The 16,531-nt window shown below is 44.6% G+C and overlaps 1 protein-coding gene across 3 annotated transcripts in view; it reads right to left on the reverse strand.

Moving 5' to 3' along the window:
* Window positions 1-1,790: 1,790 nt before the first annotated feature.
* The window catches only part of DCAF5 (DDB1 and CUL4 associated factor 5), a 99,597-nt gene continuing 84,856 nt past the window's right edge, over window positions 1,791-16,531 (reverse strand). For all 3 annotated transcript variants that reach the window (XM_029236414.1, XM_029236415.1, XM_029236413.1), the window contains exons 8-9: window positions 13,189-13,316; window positions 1,791-6,944 (exon numbers count right to left, since the gene is read on the reverse strand). In XM_029236414.1, coding sequence (XP_029092247.1) covers window positions 5,172-6,944; window positions 13,189-13,316 — 1,901 coding nt within the window. In that variant the 3' untranslated portion in view covers window positions 1,791-5,171. The remainder of the gene's footprint in view (window positions 6,945-13,188; window positions 13,317-16,531) is intronic.

Here is a 16,531-nt window from a genome sequence, read left to right on the forward strand (position 1 = left end):
AAGATCTTGGCTCACAGACTGGTTCTGGTGGGCACTATAGGGATGGCTCAGGTATGAGAACTCATTGGAACAGGATGTAGACAGGCCATGAGATGGAAAGAATGAGATTTTAGACTTAAGAGGGACCTCCATTTCACAGTTCCAAAGAGTCTGAGTGATTTGCCCAAGGTTCATGAAGCTACTCCACTGAAGAAATCAGTACAGAATCCACTTCTTTTGCTACTTCAATGCCACTTCCATCCGACTCACAGGTCTCTCTTAAGAGGAAGAGAAAAGAACAGACATTAGCTTTAGCAATTTAAGGTGGGGTCTTGGAGAGACTAGAAATGTTAGAAAATACTGACTCTGAGACATGAAGAAAATATAAGTTAAAAAAGTGGTAGGGGGAGGCCCCAAATAGTGTCACTAGCCATAGTGCCTAGGAATAGTCCAACAGGGAGATGTTTTCCCTTTGAAAGCCTATGCCAATTGCCAACAAACACACACTCACCTGTTTTAGGTACATGTTTAAGTGTGCTGGTGCTCAGGTCATTATATGATTGTTATTTCATGGAATATATGCATTCCACCAAAGGGAATTTCTCCCAAACCAATCCTGCAGTTTTATTGACTTCCATTTTAAACTTCGGATTTTACTTGGGGATTTTTTTTTTTTTTGGCTGCACTGCAGTTTTCAGGATCTTAGTTCCCCGACCAGGGATCGAACCCGGGCCCTCAGCAGTGAAAGAGCAGAGTCCTAACCACTGGACTGCCAGGGAATTCCCTTACTTAGGGATTTTCAAGAAACTTTATGACCTAGTGTTTTAAAGGCCAATCCATCGCATGTTCAATACTAGTTCTGTGGATCTGGAAAGCAGTTTGAAGGCACCTAGCATTTCATTCCTTCTATTGCAGTCTTCCTAACCTCCTTCCCTCCAAATGTCTTCCATGCCAGCTTCCCTAGACGTTCCCAAGAACGTCTCTCATGCTTAAGGATCTGGATTGGCGCCCAGATATCTTAGTATTTTATTGCCTTTTTCCAGCCTTGGTGGAGGTACTAACAAAGCCAGACACGGGGAGTCTTGAAAGCTAGCATTCTGTACTTCAGCTGGAATATTCCATTAGCTCATGGCTTTGGGCTCCAGAAAAGAAGTCACTTCCCAATTTTAGTAATATGAAATACTAGCTACCCAATTTCCTTACAACATGACTGTCTTGTAGAGAAGCACTGCAGGACCCTTCTGCACAGCTCAAGTAAACTCTGTTGAGTGAACACAACTGAGCAACTCCTCCTGTTGTCCCTGGCCACATTAGTGCTGGCCCCAGTGAAGTTTATCTTTGCCTGTCAGCCTCCATTCTGAGAAGCATCTTACCACCTTTGTACTAACAGTGAATTGCAATCAGGGTGCAGATGGCTTAGATTTTCTTCTCATATACATCTTTCTTCTGCTGCATGTGGGAAGCACTGTTCTTTGAAGAATTTCAAATTTACTTCCAAGCCACTTACTGTTATTTTTACTCTAGTATGAGTGCTCAAGGACAAATGAGCACTTAGACTGAAATACCCCACCTGAGAGAAACCACACAGCTTGTCCGAAGCCCTTATCCTGCTGCTGTGGGCAAGTCTGGACTCACCTCACCTTACCTCACCTTAGTATTTCAACGCTGGCACATCATCTTGCTTAGGTCCTAAGGGAAGGACAGTCTTCCTTTGGAAGCACAGATTTTCCTCACAAGAGTCTTGCTTGGCAAGAATTTTTCAGTTAACTGAAGGAGGCAGCTTTACAGACAGGATATATATATAAGGTGGGTTTTTTTTTTTTTTTTCTGTTAAGAAAAAAAGTTTGCAATGCATGTCTGGGACAGGACAGGAAAAGCAACTTGGTATTTGGAAACATGAGAAAACATAATTCTTTGGAGGCTGTTTGTAATGTCATTTCACTGCATCATTCCCTCAGTTCCAGCTAGTAAGAGTCAATTCCAGGATTTCACTATCCTGAGTCCGTCTAAGTCTGGTGAAGGAGACCAATTAGGTACCTCCTCCTACCCCAAATGTTGTTGTCCCAATGTAACCTTTGTCCCAACACCTAGAAGTGACAATGATCATTGGCATAGATGTAGTGCACCACAGTTTTTCTTCTAGTCTTCAGTGTGGCTCTGAATCAAGTTTTCAATTAGGCAAGAATTAAAACAGGAAAGAAATGAAGGAGGAGGGGTGTCTAAGCAACCAAGTCTTCCCTGGAAGAGAAGAGGAAGCCATTAGAAGTGAATAATAGGTTTATTTGCATATACACAAAGGAAGAGCTAGCGTTGCCAGGAGAGAGGCGGGGCTTGTGAGGAGGTAAGGCTTCAGCAGAGGAAGGCACCTTGACAAACAAGGGACTCCGGGCTTAGTAAATCAAGCACAGTTGCAACCTTCTTTTGCCCCAAGCCCACTACTCATTTAACTCATTTACCTGTTGTCCTAGAGACATGGGAATCATTTACAAAACCAGGTGGAAAATAAAGTGGAGGGAAGGTTTTATAAATCTGGACCAGCCACTTAAAATTTTATGTACAGGATGCAGGAAAAAAACCGTAAGAGGCACTTTTTGAATAGCTCATAACCTAATCAGTGCCATCTGCCCTGTTAGTAAAAATACCTATCATGGAAGAATCTGAGGATTAAATGTGCCTCCAAAGTTGGCGTCTCAAGTTTAGGCGAAGGGACCCCGGAAGTGGTAGTTCCTGCCAAGTTTAGGCGAAGGGACCCTGGAAGTGGTAGTGGCAGGAACTACCACTTCTGATCTCTCCATGATCAGAAAGGAGATTTCTGGAAATGAGAGTGGAATGGCTACAGAGACAAGCATTCCTCAGCCTGCTTCTGTGGGTATGCTGCGGGGCCTATCTCTTGGCAAGCTGAACCTGGGATGTCTCCCAAGGATGGAAGCCATCCTTGCTAAAAATGTCTTTCTTGGACACTAAAGTTGAACCAGAATGAACTTTGACTTCTCTTTTGAGTACCCAAATGAGATAACGGCTCTTAACATGAAAAGACCAAGTCCTGCATTTGGGAACAGTAACTACCAAGTGGCTAGTTCCCAGTGGAACTTTACTTCTTCTCCAGAAAGATATGCGGATTGTCCTTAGAGAAGTCAGAAGTGGCTAGCTACGGACTAGATTAAATAATATAAAACAAAAAGATTGGGAAGGGGAATGCTGACTAGGAAGGGGAAGAGAAACACACACTGAGTGATTGTATCTTTTTTTTTTTGTATATAAAGGATTAAAAAATTCCAATTTAATAAATTTTGGAAAAGCAAATGTAAAATGACTTGGGCTTATAAAACCAGAATTTACAATTATCTGTGAATAGTCAAAGACAAATCATAGAACCGTTTTGATTACAGATTAAAGTAATTCTAATGGTTACAGAATCACTTTCCCACTCCCCGGTGAGATTACAGTTGTTAACTTGTAAGCATCCCCACTGCTACTCACACTCCTTGGTCTCCTTCTCCTAAGCCAATGTTTTTACACCCAAGTCACATCACACACACCAGGCACATCTTTCTTTTAACAAAGCTTAGCAAGGTGATATCTCCTTTTGGCTTAGATCAACAACCTTCCTTTATAAATAACCCCCCTTCCCCCAGTGACTAAATTCACCCAAGTCATCATCCTCCACAGGCTGTCTCCCCTTGGTCCCAGTTCCAGTAGGACAGGTCCTTCCCTAAAAAGAACGCTGGATCAGTGAGGCCACACCAGTCACATGCTAGGTCCTCTCTAAGCCAGTGCCGCTGGTCTCCTAATTGTCTAGCACCTTCGTGCTCAAGACAGTTGTAGTGTTCTCTCTCTCCCTCATTTCTTCCCAGTATTCTCCTGCCTTTTCATGACATCCACGCCAACAAGGTATCTGTCATCCTAGGTCTTCCCGTCTTGTACAGGCCTTCATTAATAACCAAGCGAGTGTGACCACCACTGCAATGCTGAAAAGCTCCTGGTCTTTTCCTCTCTCAATCTTTACCTACCTTAATGAAACAGAGCCAGTGACTCCTCTCTCCGTACTCTCTGCCTCCTAACAGACCTACTCAATAAGAATCTGTTACTTCGAGATGCCTCCTGCTCTGCAAGATCCAGTCAGAACACCACAGTCTCTGTGGACAGCAGCAAGCCTGAGGGAAGATGCCAGTTCCACCAATTCTGACCATTTTGGGTTGAACCAAATGAAGGCAGTACCATACTCTGCTCTTTCCTATACTTCTTCATTAACACACCTATAACATTCACTTTAGTAGTCTGAGCACAAATCTCTTGAAAGCTTTCCCCTTCTTTCAATATGCCTAGATGCCACCACATGGGGTCAGGAAGAGCCTGCTGGCTTTCTGAGTGCCTCATAGGAACTAGCACCTAACTTGTTAAAGTGTTACCCACAACTGGTTATATTTTATGGCCTCCCTACAGTATGGTATTGCGCCATCGCTCGATTTGCAACCAGTGAAATTTATCAGGGGTCTATCTATGTTCTCTCAAATCTGATCTTAAGTGCTAACCTCTCATTAGCATTAAAAACGCTCCACTTTTAGTACGTCTACATTAAATGATCAATGAAGAAGTGCTACTGAGAAAACATGGAAGATTTCTTTAAGAAAGGAACCATGCTTTCCTTTCCAGCACAGCCAGTGGGCTGAAGGCCTATTTCCATTCTCGTCTCCATTCTTTCAGCATAAATCCACTACTCACTGGCAACACAACCTGATTTAGCAGGCACTCATTATTAAGACCAGAACACCTATGGCATGTAAATGGGGTGAGATGGCAGAAAATACAGATCCATAGATCCTTTCTGATGGAGAAAAGAAAGAAAAGTCTGAGACAATGAGCTCACACATGCCAGCGCACACACACAAGAACAAGTCAAACATCTCAACGAGGATTTACTTTAACAGAATCTGCACAGGTACACTATGCTCAAGTCTTACTAGGAAGGAGTCACTTGGATTTGTTTCCCTTTCTTAACACAGCACAGCCAGTGGCCAGCTAAACATCAGACCCATTGTTGAATAGAAGGGAGCAGCATCAGACACAAAACTTCAGGCCCTGGTTTTATGTGCCTTTAATACTATTTTTCCTTTCCTCTGTGTTCACTAAACAGGATTTAAAAATTTTTATAAAGCTACTTTTCATAGCTTTTTGCTTTCCCTTTGTATTTATCATGTTTTTAATTTCTTCTCTGAGGAGGAATTCTCCGAATCTGTGTCTTCCAATTCGATTCGGTGCCTTTTGAGGCCACTGTGGCCATGAACAGCCCTGCTGCTGTCTGTGTCTGGGGGGTCAGTGGGGTCCTCTCTCGTTCCAGCACTGGGGGTCTCACAGGCCATTTCAGACCCACAACAATCTTTGTGTAGGAGCATCGCTGTCAGGGACAAGTTATCATGATCAGTGTCCGAACGTCCTGGGGACGAGCAGGCCACCGCCTCCAGCTCCCCAAAGCTCTGCCCATTGCTGTGGGGATGAGGGGGCCGGGGGTGTAAGCGCCCATTGTTGTGGTTGGCACAGATGGTTTCGAGGCTCCTCTCCTCACTGTCATCAGACTGGGTCCTCAGACAGTTGCCAGACCCGCTGCTGAGAGCGGAGCCAGATGCCTTGGGGACAGGAGGGGAGGGTGGCTCCTCAGCCCGGCTGCTCAGGGCCTTGCTCAGGGCCTTTCCATTGAGCTTCTTGGTCTCAAAAGAGTGTTCTACAGAGCCACCAGTGTTACTCGTGTCCTGAGAGGTGTCCTCTGGTGCCTCAGCCCAAGGGTGACCGCTGGGCTCATGGCCTGGGCCATTGCTGGGATTTATGGCAGAAGTCCCTTCTTTAAAAGCGTCCTTGCTGTGGCCTGCGGGGGGCAGGTCCTGGCTCCTCTGGGCCATGGTCGTGTTTAGACAGGCTTCCTTACTGGAAGAAGGGGCTGGGTTGTCTTTGTGGCTGGTTCCTGCTCTCCCTTCATCTGCCTCCCCAGACACAAGCGAGCTCTCTCCCTCTTTGTTATTTGAGTAGGAGATATAGGAGTAGCGGAGCCACTTGTAAGCTTTATAAATCTTGCGCTCAACTGACTCTATGTCGGAAGTTGGCGATGCTCGGCTTGGCTGAATCTCCAGAGTGGACGTGCTCCGCTCAGGAGAGGAGGTGGGGGAAGAAGAGAGGTCATCTACTTTGATCTGGGGGTAATCATAGTTGTCTTCTCCAATGCAGGTGTCAGTGGGCTTGGTCGGGGCACCAGGCCTCTCCTCTCGAGGCATCTTCTGCCGGCGCCGCATGGCGTTCCGCTGCCGGGTGGACGCTCGCCGTTCATTCAGCTCCTCCTCATCCTCGGAGCTGCTGGGGCTGCCAGAGCTGCTGGACTCGTCTTCAGGGCTGGGAGACCGTGGCCGGGGGAAGAGATCTGTGTCCAGTTCAACCTCACAGGCGTTCTCTTCTGAATCGGACTCGTTGGAAAGAGCCAGGAGGCGTTTGTCCTGGTAGCGCCGCAGGGCAGACAGGCGCTGCTGGCGAGTGGTGGCATCCTCGCACGTGGGCGGTGGCGGAGTTGAAGCCACCACATTTGTGGCAGTGACCCGCAGGGGGCCCAGGTGGAAGGCGCTGTCAGCAGACTCATCCACTGTGGGCGGAGGGGAGCGGGGCAGCGAGGCCGAGGACTCGGAGTCGGTGTAGCCCGAACGCTCACTGACCCCTGCGTGCAGCTGGAGGATGGTGCTTTCGCTGAGGTCGCTGTCTGAGTCGGAGCTCCAGCCCTCGATCTCGCGACGCACCAGGGAGTCAAAGAAGGCCATCATCCGGGGGTCTTCCTGCACAGACTGGTTGGCGTAGTCGTGGGACAGGCCACTCCCACTGTTCAGGACAAGGCTGATGTACTCTTCGTGGGTATAGAGACAGCGAGAATCATCCTCAATCCGACCATCCAGATCTCCGGTACATCCTGGCTGCTTGTATGGGCTCCAGATCTGCACAGAAGGCGAAAACAAAACCAATGAGGGCTGATCAGAATGTATTCTAAAGCTGTCGGCCATAAAGAACACTAAGGCAGAGCTTCCCCAGACCCTCCCCGTCACTGAGCCAGGACTTGGTAACCAACTTTAAAAATATAATCCAGACTGGATTATGTGGGCCACATATGAAAATGGAAGCTTCCAGATTCAAATGTGGGACAAAGCACGGTCTAGGACACAGCATTAGCCTAGTTTCAGGGGACCCAAGTCCTGTCTCTAGGCCCAGGATAAACACACACCCTGTCTGCCACTACCCCTCTTCCCTTTAGCTTCCTCTATTAGTAGCTTGGAAACTACAATAACCCCCTTCATAATCTCAGAGCACAGAGGATGACTTGAAGATTGGCCAATGTGTTCAAAGCTCTCAGAACACTGGAGAGGTACCACTTTTCCAAAGTGAAAAGAGACCCAGCAGTCAGTCCTCTGCGAGTTAATATTTCAGCCTATAACTCTACTTCTCCCCAACTGCAACATTTCTATTTTAAACTAATGGGAATTGCTTACTGGAGCTTGATAAGAATAGCCAGCTGCCTACACTGCAGTTCCCTCTTGGACGTGCAGGCATCAGTTACCCAGGAATCTGGGTTCTCTTAACCAGGGAGCTGCTGCTGGCTTGCTCCCCAGCTCTTCTGTTAGCTGCAGGAATAGGTAGGACACACCTTCCAAGACCACAGACCCATCCCTTAATACCCTTCCACTCCACGGTCAGAGACATGGGCGCATAGCCAAAAGGTGGCAGAACTAGGATTCAAACTAAGGTCTGTCTGAATGCAAAAGCCCAACTTTACAAGTTGAGTAAGTTATGCAAAAACGATATCCAAGGTAATTAAGCTGTCACTGCAAATGAGAACGATGAGCTTCACCTGACTGCCAGACTGGTCCAGAGCAGCACAGAGAAGCTCAATTACATCAGCTGGTAGTCATGGCAACTCAGATGAAATTCCAGATGATTTTCTTGCCTTGACAGGCTGGTGTCTATATTTAGATAGCACCCAACCCAGAAAACAGTGGCTCCTCATCCCTATCCTCTATCAAGACAATGGCTTTGTTTCGGCAAAGCTGTCCAAGGACAAATTCGCCTTCTTGTAAGCGCTGTTCCTGAGGCCCTTTCCTTCCGTGATTTACTTTGATCTCCTGGGAGACAGTGTTTCTTTGGAGGATCCCCAGTTCAAGAGGGGCTGAAGAAATCTTCTAGGCTAAGTGTCTTCACCAGTTCCCAACTCAGATTCATTCCTCCTTCAACTCTGTTCCCTGCCCACAACTCCTCAGGTGTTCTCCCATCTCCAGCTTCATAATCTTACTCAGGGGAGTTTTAAGGCAGTGGTTCTCAAACTTTGGCATGCACGTGAATTACCTGAAGAATAATTAAAATGCTGACTCCTGGGACTTGCCTGGTGGCGCAGTAGTTAAGAATCTGCCTGCCAACGCAGGGGACATGGGTTTGATCCCTGGTCTGGGAAGATCCCACCATGGAGCAACTAAGCCCGTGTGCCACAAGTACTGAGCCTGTGCTCTAGAGCCTGCGATCCACAACTACTGAAGCCCGCGTGCCTAGAGCCCGTGCTCCACAACAAAGAGAAGCCACCGCAACGAGAAGCCCGAGCACTACAACGAACAGTAGCACTTGCTTGCCGCAACTAGAGGAAGCCTACACGCAGCAGTGAAGACCCAATGCAGCCAAAAATAAATAAATAAATCAAGGTGTTTTATCTTAAAAAAAAAATGCTAACTCCTGAGCCCCACCCTTAGAGATTCTGATTCAGTAAGTCATGGGTAGGTTACCAGGGCTCTGCACTTTTAATTAGCACTCAAGGGGTAAGTGGGGGGACCAACTTTTAAGAAACACTGGAATATAGTTAGCATAAAATAAGTAGCAGAAAATAAAGGCTTAGCCTGAAGCAATTCTCAAATTCTTTGTGAGACTCAATTTTCGGGAAACATTTAGACCTGGCCTTCAGCAATGGCCCAAGCTGTAAATGACTATCTCTGCAAACAGGTGTCTCTGGGAATAAAAGTTTGGTGGCTTAGAAAAAAACCGAGGGGGGGACTTCCCTGGTGGTCCAGTGGCTAAAACTCCATGCTCCCAATGCAGGGGGCCCGGGTTTGATCCCTGGTCAGGGACCTAGATCCCACATGCTGCAACTAAGAGTTCACATGTCGCAACTAAAGATCCCGCATGTGGGAACAAAGATCCCGCCTGCTGCAACTAAGACTCAGCACAGCCAAATAATTAATTAATTTATTAATTAATTAAAAAAGAGAGAGACTGAGGGGTCCAATAGGCAAAGCCTTTAGGGTGTTTTGGGGTCTTAGTCTATATTCTGGGCTAAAGTTCTCACTCCCCCAGTTTAAAAATGGAAAATGTTACTAACCATGTTGCATAATATGAAATCTATATGTACTTCCCAGAAACTCAGAATTTAACAGAATCACAAAATGTTAATGGTGAGATTCTTGCTGGCCCAACTATCCAACAAGCCTAGATTTTAATCTACTACCCAGCCTCCTATATCTTCACTTCAGGAATGAAAATCAAAATACTGAAAGTTGGCATTTATATGCGCTCTGGAATGTATTAAGCTGAGGTAGACTTTCATTCCTGAAGCTTGGAATAATGGAACAAAACAACGCTGGATCAGGAGGCAAGAGTCTTGAATGTGGATTCCCACACAGCTCTAGTTCGCTGGTGATCGTGGGTGAAGCTCAGCTTCCTTATCTAAACAGTGAAATTAGATGGGTCTCATGCAATCCTAAGATTCAGAGCAAAACAAAACCCCTGTCCCAGACGGCCAGTCTTCAGTCCTCAAGGGACTTGCCGCACAGAGCTGTGGGAACTAGTAGAACAGGTAGGAACCCGAGCCTCAACACTTCACATGGCCCAGAGCAAATGACTTCATCCTTGAAACCTCTTTCTCAACGGTAGAAATGAGAATGATAAAATGATATAACGTATACCAAAGCACCAATAACTGTGGTGCTTCCTCCTTCGTTTGGCAACTGAATACCTCAACTAGAAGGTCTGAGACTCATCCTCAAAGAGACTTTTGAACAGCAGAAGCATTGACCATCCCGATTATGTTAGTCCTTCCTCATCCCTAAAATATCAATTTCAAACATTTGTGAAACTATTTTTCTTACACTGAAAGTCAACAACTCAGAAGTGAAGCAATGAAAACACAACCTCCTGTTGCATGTTAAGTGTGGCTAGATGTTTCTCTTCATGGGGGGGCAAAGTTCATGAGAAAAGTAGGAGGGATAAGCAGCTTTCTCTTCAAGCCCAGTGAAAAGTTTAGCACAAGAGGCTGCTGAGGAAAAGGATGCAGTTCAATTCTTATTCAAAGCATCATCGAAATGGAAAGCAATTTAAGTAACAAGTGTTCTGATCTACACAGGTGACCATGACATGCTTGATGTAGCATCTCTAAGCCCTCTTCTCTCTTTGTGCTATCACACTAAATTTAGACATTTGCCCACCTACCAAGAAAAACTACACAGATAGAGACTTAAGCTGTTATTCAGGGATGCTCCACACTCTCTAATCCGGATTCCAAGACTTCCTGGGCCCACCTCTGGCCTACCATCCCTGCCTTACATCTTAGCCCTCCCTTTCTGTGCTCTTTACTTTGGCCAAATGATCATTTTCTAAACTGGTCCTACACTTTGCTGCTTCTGAGCATTTATTCATGAACACACTGCCTGGAATGCAGTAGGTGATCAATAAATATTTATTGATTCAGTGAAATAATTAAATGTCCATTCTCTCTCCTTAGAATGGTCCTCCCATCTTACTCCTTTCTTTTCTTTTGCAGGCTTTTTCCTTCAAAATCTAGTTCAAGTATTACCTACACTGAGATTACCCCAGATGGGGAAAAAAATTTCCCCCGCCCCACACAGCACTGTTTCTATCTCTTATGTACTTATTGCATTTTTCATTACCTTTATTTCTTATCTCTCCTACTGGGTCACCAATTCCCATGGGGACCTGCATTACCTTTCTTTCTTTGTGTTCCTCACAGGGCCTAGCACAAATTGCACACAGTAGGTATGGTTCACAAATACAGGGTGAGTAAATGAATATTGGTCTTTGAGGAAAAAAATGACAGCATTTGCTCCATCTTGCTATCTCTTATGTTTAACTACAAAATGAACCCCCTTTTTTGCTAAGTGTGGGCATTCAAGGGGATAGAAGACCTGTTATGGGTGAGAAGAGGCTGGCCCTGACAATAGGGACTCTTCTCCTCCAGGCCAGAAAGGCATCAGTAAAGGACAAGTCAGGGGGAAGGTGGAGTGAGTAGAGAGAGAGGTGGAGAGAGAAAAGCAGGCTGGACTAGAATATGATGGAATGATGCTCTTTGAGCCATTGATCCTCTCAGAAACAGCAAACAAGAAAGTGACTTTTATTAAAATAGTCAGAAATTGTCAGGCACAGGTAACTTACAAGGCACTCTTAGGTGTCAAGTCACTGTTAGCACCCTCACTTGACAGATGGGAGACAGACTCGAAGGGCTGCCCAAGGGTACTAACTGTACTGACTTAAGGTTTTAAATGGCTAAACATGCCTACTGGTGAGGCAATGTTCAGACCTCACTGGAACCTGAAAGCAGTGAGCTCCATAGTTTAGTCTGAATATTTTCACAGAGAAAATATTTTCTTCTCCTTCTTCTCTGAGAACTTGGCTAGTTTCCAACCTATGACCTTTCGGGTAAGGACTCCGGTTGATTAAACAATAATCGGGGAGACTTAGCACAGAAGCATCCCAGAGTGTACAGCCAAGCAGGAATCTCTGTTCTAAAGGAGATGCTCAAGCAGAGCTCCCTGAAAGAATGATGTCAATGGGCCTAGAGAGGACATGCTACTGTGCCAACCCATGAGTCACAGGCTACAGGAGAAGGGAAAACAATGCAAGGGACAGGGGCAATTCAATGACTGCCCAAGTGAAGGACTACTGAGATGATCAAACCCAGCAGGGGCATCAGGCTGCCTGCTGTCTTCCCGCTAGCATGGTAAATGTGGCAGTATACTAGGAAGAACAAAGAACAGGGCTCTATGCTAGCCTTACCACTAATTAGCTGTATAATTAACCCCAGACTGTAAATTTACAATTTAAACCTCATCGTCTACAAAAGGAAAAGTCAGTAAAAATGATCTAGAAGTCCTGTTCTAGCCCTGTTTATTTATGGGTAAATAAATGTATGCAATCTTGAAAGTCAGCCCTGATCCACAGGACCAATAAAATCTAAATAAAGGAAGTTGGAATAAGGACAAATAAAAATATTGACCCATACTCCAACATTACATTTTTGATAGCTTCTTCTGCCTCAGATACAAGTTGTATAGTTTTTTGGTTTTTTTTAAAGAATGAAAGAAAATGAAAACTATCAATTTGTTACAAATCAATTTTTACTTTTCCCCTGAAACTTCCCTCAGGTTTTCAATGTCATTTTGGGGAAAAAAAAGAGGAGTTTTATGTTTTGCTGGGGAGGGGGGGATATCATCTATCCTTATTTAATAGTCAAGTTATCACAGGGTCCTCAAGAATTTGTCATTTGCCCTGAACCCTCATTTTCTCAGATGTGGAAAAGGGTTACTAGCGACTGGAATGTGAGTGATGGGCAGCGGGCCATCCTTCCGTGGATGCAGGCCAGGCTGAGTCTCTCAGTTGCAAGCTCTGAAAATATTCCTTGGCAGGGTTAAGTTCATTCAGTCAATGTGCAGTTGATGCAAGTGTTTAGCCTCAGTCACAACCACATGCAGTGGCTGATATGCATGTGGTTGTGATATTTTGATATGTCCTGAGACAAGTTAGCTATGGTTCCGGTAGTCACTTAGTTATGAGGACAGCAATTAAGGAAAAGTGCACACAGAGTAACTTTGGGGATGATAGCTTCTTTACCTCCAGATGGGGTTTGGAAAGCAGAATTCATCAGACTCCAGATCAGAGACCATGGAAATGTAGTGGCATACAGGTAGTATCTAGTTTCAAAACCTAGTGATTATTTTTAAAAATGGCCCTTAAAGGAGGGTTTTAAAACCACCCTCTTTAACATCAATTTTTCCATATTTTATAATATGTCAAAACAATTGAGAATTCTGATAGACCTTCGGTATGTTTAGCTATGAGGTCCTACATACATTCAGTTTTTTCCATTTACGAATTGCAATAATTTCTCTAAAAGGACAAGAGGGTAAGGTGCCTCACCTTGATGATCTTTTCTACACCAGAAGAGCAGATCATGTAGGTGTGGGGGTTAAATCGGACCTGGTTCACAATAGACCGATGCCCTTTCAGCACCATGAAGGCTCCGTTGACCACCCTACCAATGCCACCTGGGAAGACAGAAGGAAACAAAAATCAAATGACGAAACAGATGGAAGTAAACAGGTTCCAGTAATGGCAAACAAACAGCTCTGAACCAGAGCCAAGATATCTTATTAACTGTACCACCAGCAGAATGCTTAATCTTACAGATAAAGTTGCTATGGAAAGAAGGAAGATGAAATATCTCTCGGCATATGTGCTCTTACCAAGAGCCTTTATTTAGTCTTTAAGCATTGCCCACGCCCACCCACTGCAATTCCATTGTCAATGAAGCCACAGCCACTTAAAACATTTCTCAAGGTTTTGATCCCCAAGATAGAATCCAAGTGTTACCTTAAAAAAGGCCAGTCATAAGCAAAACGAGACTGAACTGCTTGAGAACAGGTGGCAGCTGAGCCAGGGACATGCAGAACCAGAAGCATGTAATTACTTAAAACGTGCAAAAAAATCTCTGATCCGGTTGCCCTCATTTTCTATAATGAAAACAGCCAACAAAGCAAACAAACAAAAACCTCTGGGAAAATAATGGAGAAAATCCCTTCTTCACTCTGATGGCAGGGAGAACTAAGGATAAAGAAAGGAGATATGGGTCACTTTCATAATAAGCAGAGCCCAGGTATTGAGAATTAGAGAGTGTGGGCCTTAAATACACCATGTATGGAGGCCATTGATAGAAAAGCTGTATCTTAAGGACCATCCTGTAGGCTTTCTTCTTCAATGACGGCGAAAAGTACCAGAGGCCTAGAACTTATAGATGAAAATGTCATCATTTATGAACTCGGGACAATCTCAAAGGTTCAACTTCACTGGTAAGGGCATCACACTCACAGAACAAATGCACCCAAGTTCTGAATAAGGTCGCTTCTGAGCAGCCATCAACAGCTCAGTACACACCAACTGGCAAAATGTGATGCATACAGACACAAACAAATGAGTGTTCATTTATTTAAGCAATGAGTGCCTTCTTAGACCCTACCAGGAGCATGGCACCACTAGGGCACAAAGTACCATCACGCACTATCTCAGCTCCACACGCCTCCATCCCAGTCCCAACTCCACCTTGTTCAAACATTTATTCCAAACGTTTCTCATCTCAGTATCTGGAGGGAAAATGGCCAGAACAACATCCCTTTTCCAGAAATAATCTGGTTCTGCAGAAGGTGTCTTCTGCTTTTGGCCTCCTGACAATTCCTCCTTCACCTCTTCTGCCTCATGAAAGATATCCCTCTTTATTGACATGTACATATCTTTTTTTTTATGACAGCAAGAGGTTTCAGACTGTACTGATTTGCTCCTTGGTGGTGCCAACTTGGCTAGCACCAGGTGCTTACTCTACTTTGTGAGTGACAAAAATATCCTTTGCCTAAATTTTCCCCCATGTTTGACATTATTAATATTTGAATTATTCAGGATGGATAATGTATTTAGAGCCGTTCATATTTCAGCCCAACATCATCATGTTTGTTAATAAACTATAAAGGAGAAGAAAAGTAACTAGGACATAGGTGTGTTTTTATGGAGACAAAGGATCAGGAAAGGTTTAAGCACCAAAGGTAGGCTGCCTTGATGGGAACCCCTAGGCAGCCTGAGTGCACTAGGTTCCTAGGGTGGAGTGGGAGGAGGGGAAGGTAACCTGAGCCTAGTCAAAGTACAAAGAAACTTGAGAGAATTAAGGAAAAGGGATCCATGGGAATCTAAAACAGTTGTCTCAATACAGTGATCTCACCACCCCAAGGAGTTCCTTTGGGTGAGTTTCTTTTCTATATATGGTTGATTCAACAAGTAGCAGTCCTGCTCATGGATCTCTTCTGAATTCTATGTTTCCAACATCCTACTCCTATTCATACCCACACTGGGGTGGTCACTAGCAAAGAAACTTACGGTTGAACCTAGTACCAATCTCTTGTTTAATCCTTCTGCCTCTAAGAAAAAGAATTTAAGTGACTCAGAGAATTTCAGTGACTTCTTCCAAGTAGCTAGTAAATGGCAGAGCCAGTATTTGAACCAGAGTCTGTTTGGTTATAATGCCTAATATCGTTCCCTCTGTAACAGTGGCATTTAAGAGATGAAAAGGTTTGAATAGGGGTGGAGTCAAAAGGTCATAACTGATTTCTAAATCCTTCTGGCAGTCATTGTACAAGTTGATTTTCTTTTTAAGTCCTAAATTTAAAAGAGGGGAAGAAGAAGATTCTATCCAATGGTATTGTGATTGCAAGCTCTACAGTATCAGCACAGGACATTTCATCACATTGCCAACACTGAATAGTCTATGAGAGCAGAACTGGATCTCTTGCACACCCAGAACCTGGGGTGCAATGCCTGAACTAAAGCAGGAACTTAGTAAAACTAAAGCAGGTATCCATTGTTAAATGGATAGTGTTTCAGGAGAGGGCAATTCTAGAATAAGTACCACCAAAGGAGGACAGTTAGAAGGTCTCATGTCTTAAAGAATCAGCTACCAGAGAACTAAAGTTTATCAACTAAACCAATCTTTCTGTCAAAGATGACTTAGAATACAATTACGATAACTTTCATATCTAAGGAATAACTGAAGGGTATCAATGCTTGAAAATTCAAACCATGGAAAAACTGTTTCTAATGCTCTTTCAAGCACTGTGACTTCATCTGGTTTCTCTTCTTGGCAGCAATTTTTTAAAAAAATAAATTTATTTATTTTTGGTTGTGTTGGGTATTTGTTGTCGCACGCGGGCTTCCTCTAGTTGTGGCTAGTGGGGGCTACTCTTCATTGCGGTGCGTGGGCTTCTCATTGTGGTGGCTTCTCTTGTTGCGGAGCAACAAGGCTCTAGGCACGCAGGCTCAGTAGTTGTGGTGCGCGGGCTCTAGAGTACAGGGTCAGTAGCTGTGGCACATGGGCTTAGCTGCTCTGCGGCATGTGGGATCTTCCCAGACCAGGGCTCAAACCCGTGTCCCCTGCACTGGCAGGCGGATTCTTAACCACTACGCCACCAGCGAAGTCCCTTGGCAACAATTTTAATAAGAGATTATTTCTCCTTCCTACCCAAATGCGTACCCAGAAAATCTGAAAATGAAGAGGAAGTCAACAGAGCCAAGAGACAGAAGGTGAAAACAGGTACAGGAAGTACTGCTGCCATCTGTATAAGGTAACCCAGGCTGCGTACAGAGAATCATAGCAATGAATGGGCTTCAGAGAGGTTCTCTATAGTCCCTCTCCTGGTTTCCAGGTTTCAAGTAATTGAATACA

This window comes from Monodon monoceros, unplaced genomic scaffold, assembly GCF_005190385.1.
Source record: "Monodon monoceros isolate NGI ecotype Baffin Bay Population unplaced genomic scaffold, NGI_Narwhal_1 Super_Scaffold_21, whole genome shotgun sequence".
Lineage (NCBI taxonomy): Eukaryota > Metazoa > Chordata > Mammalia > Artiodactyla > Monodontidae > Monodon > Monodon monoceros.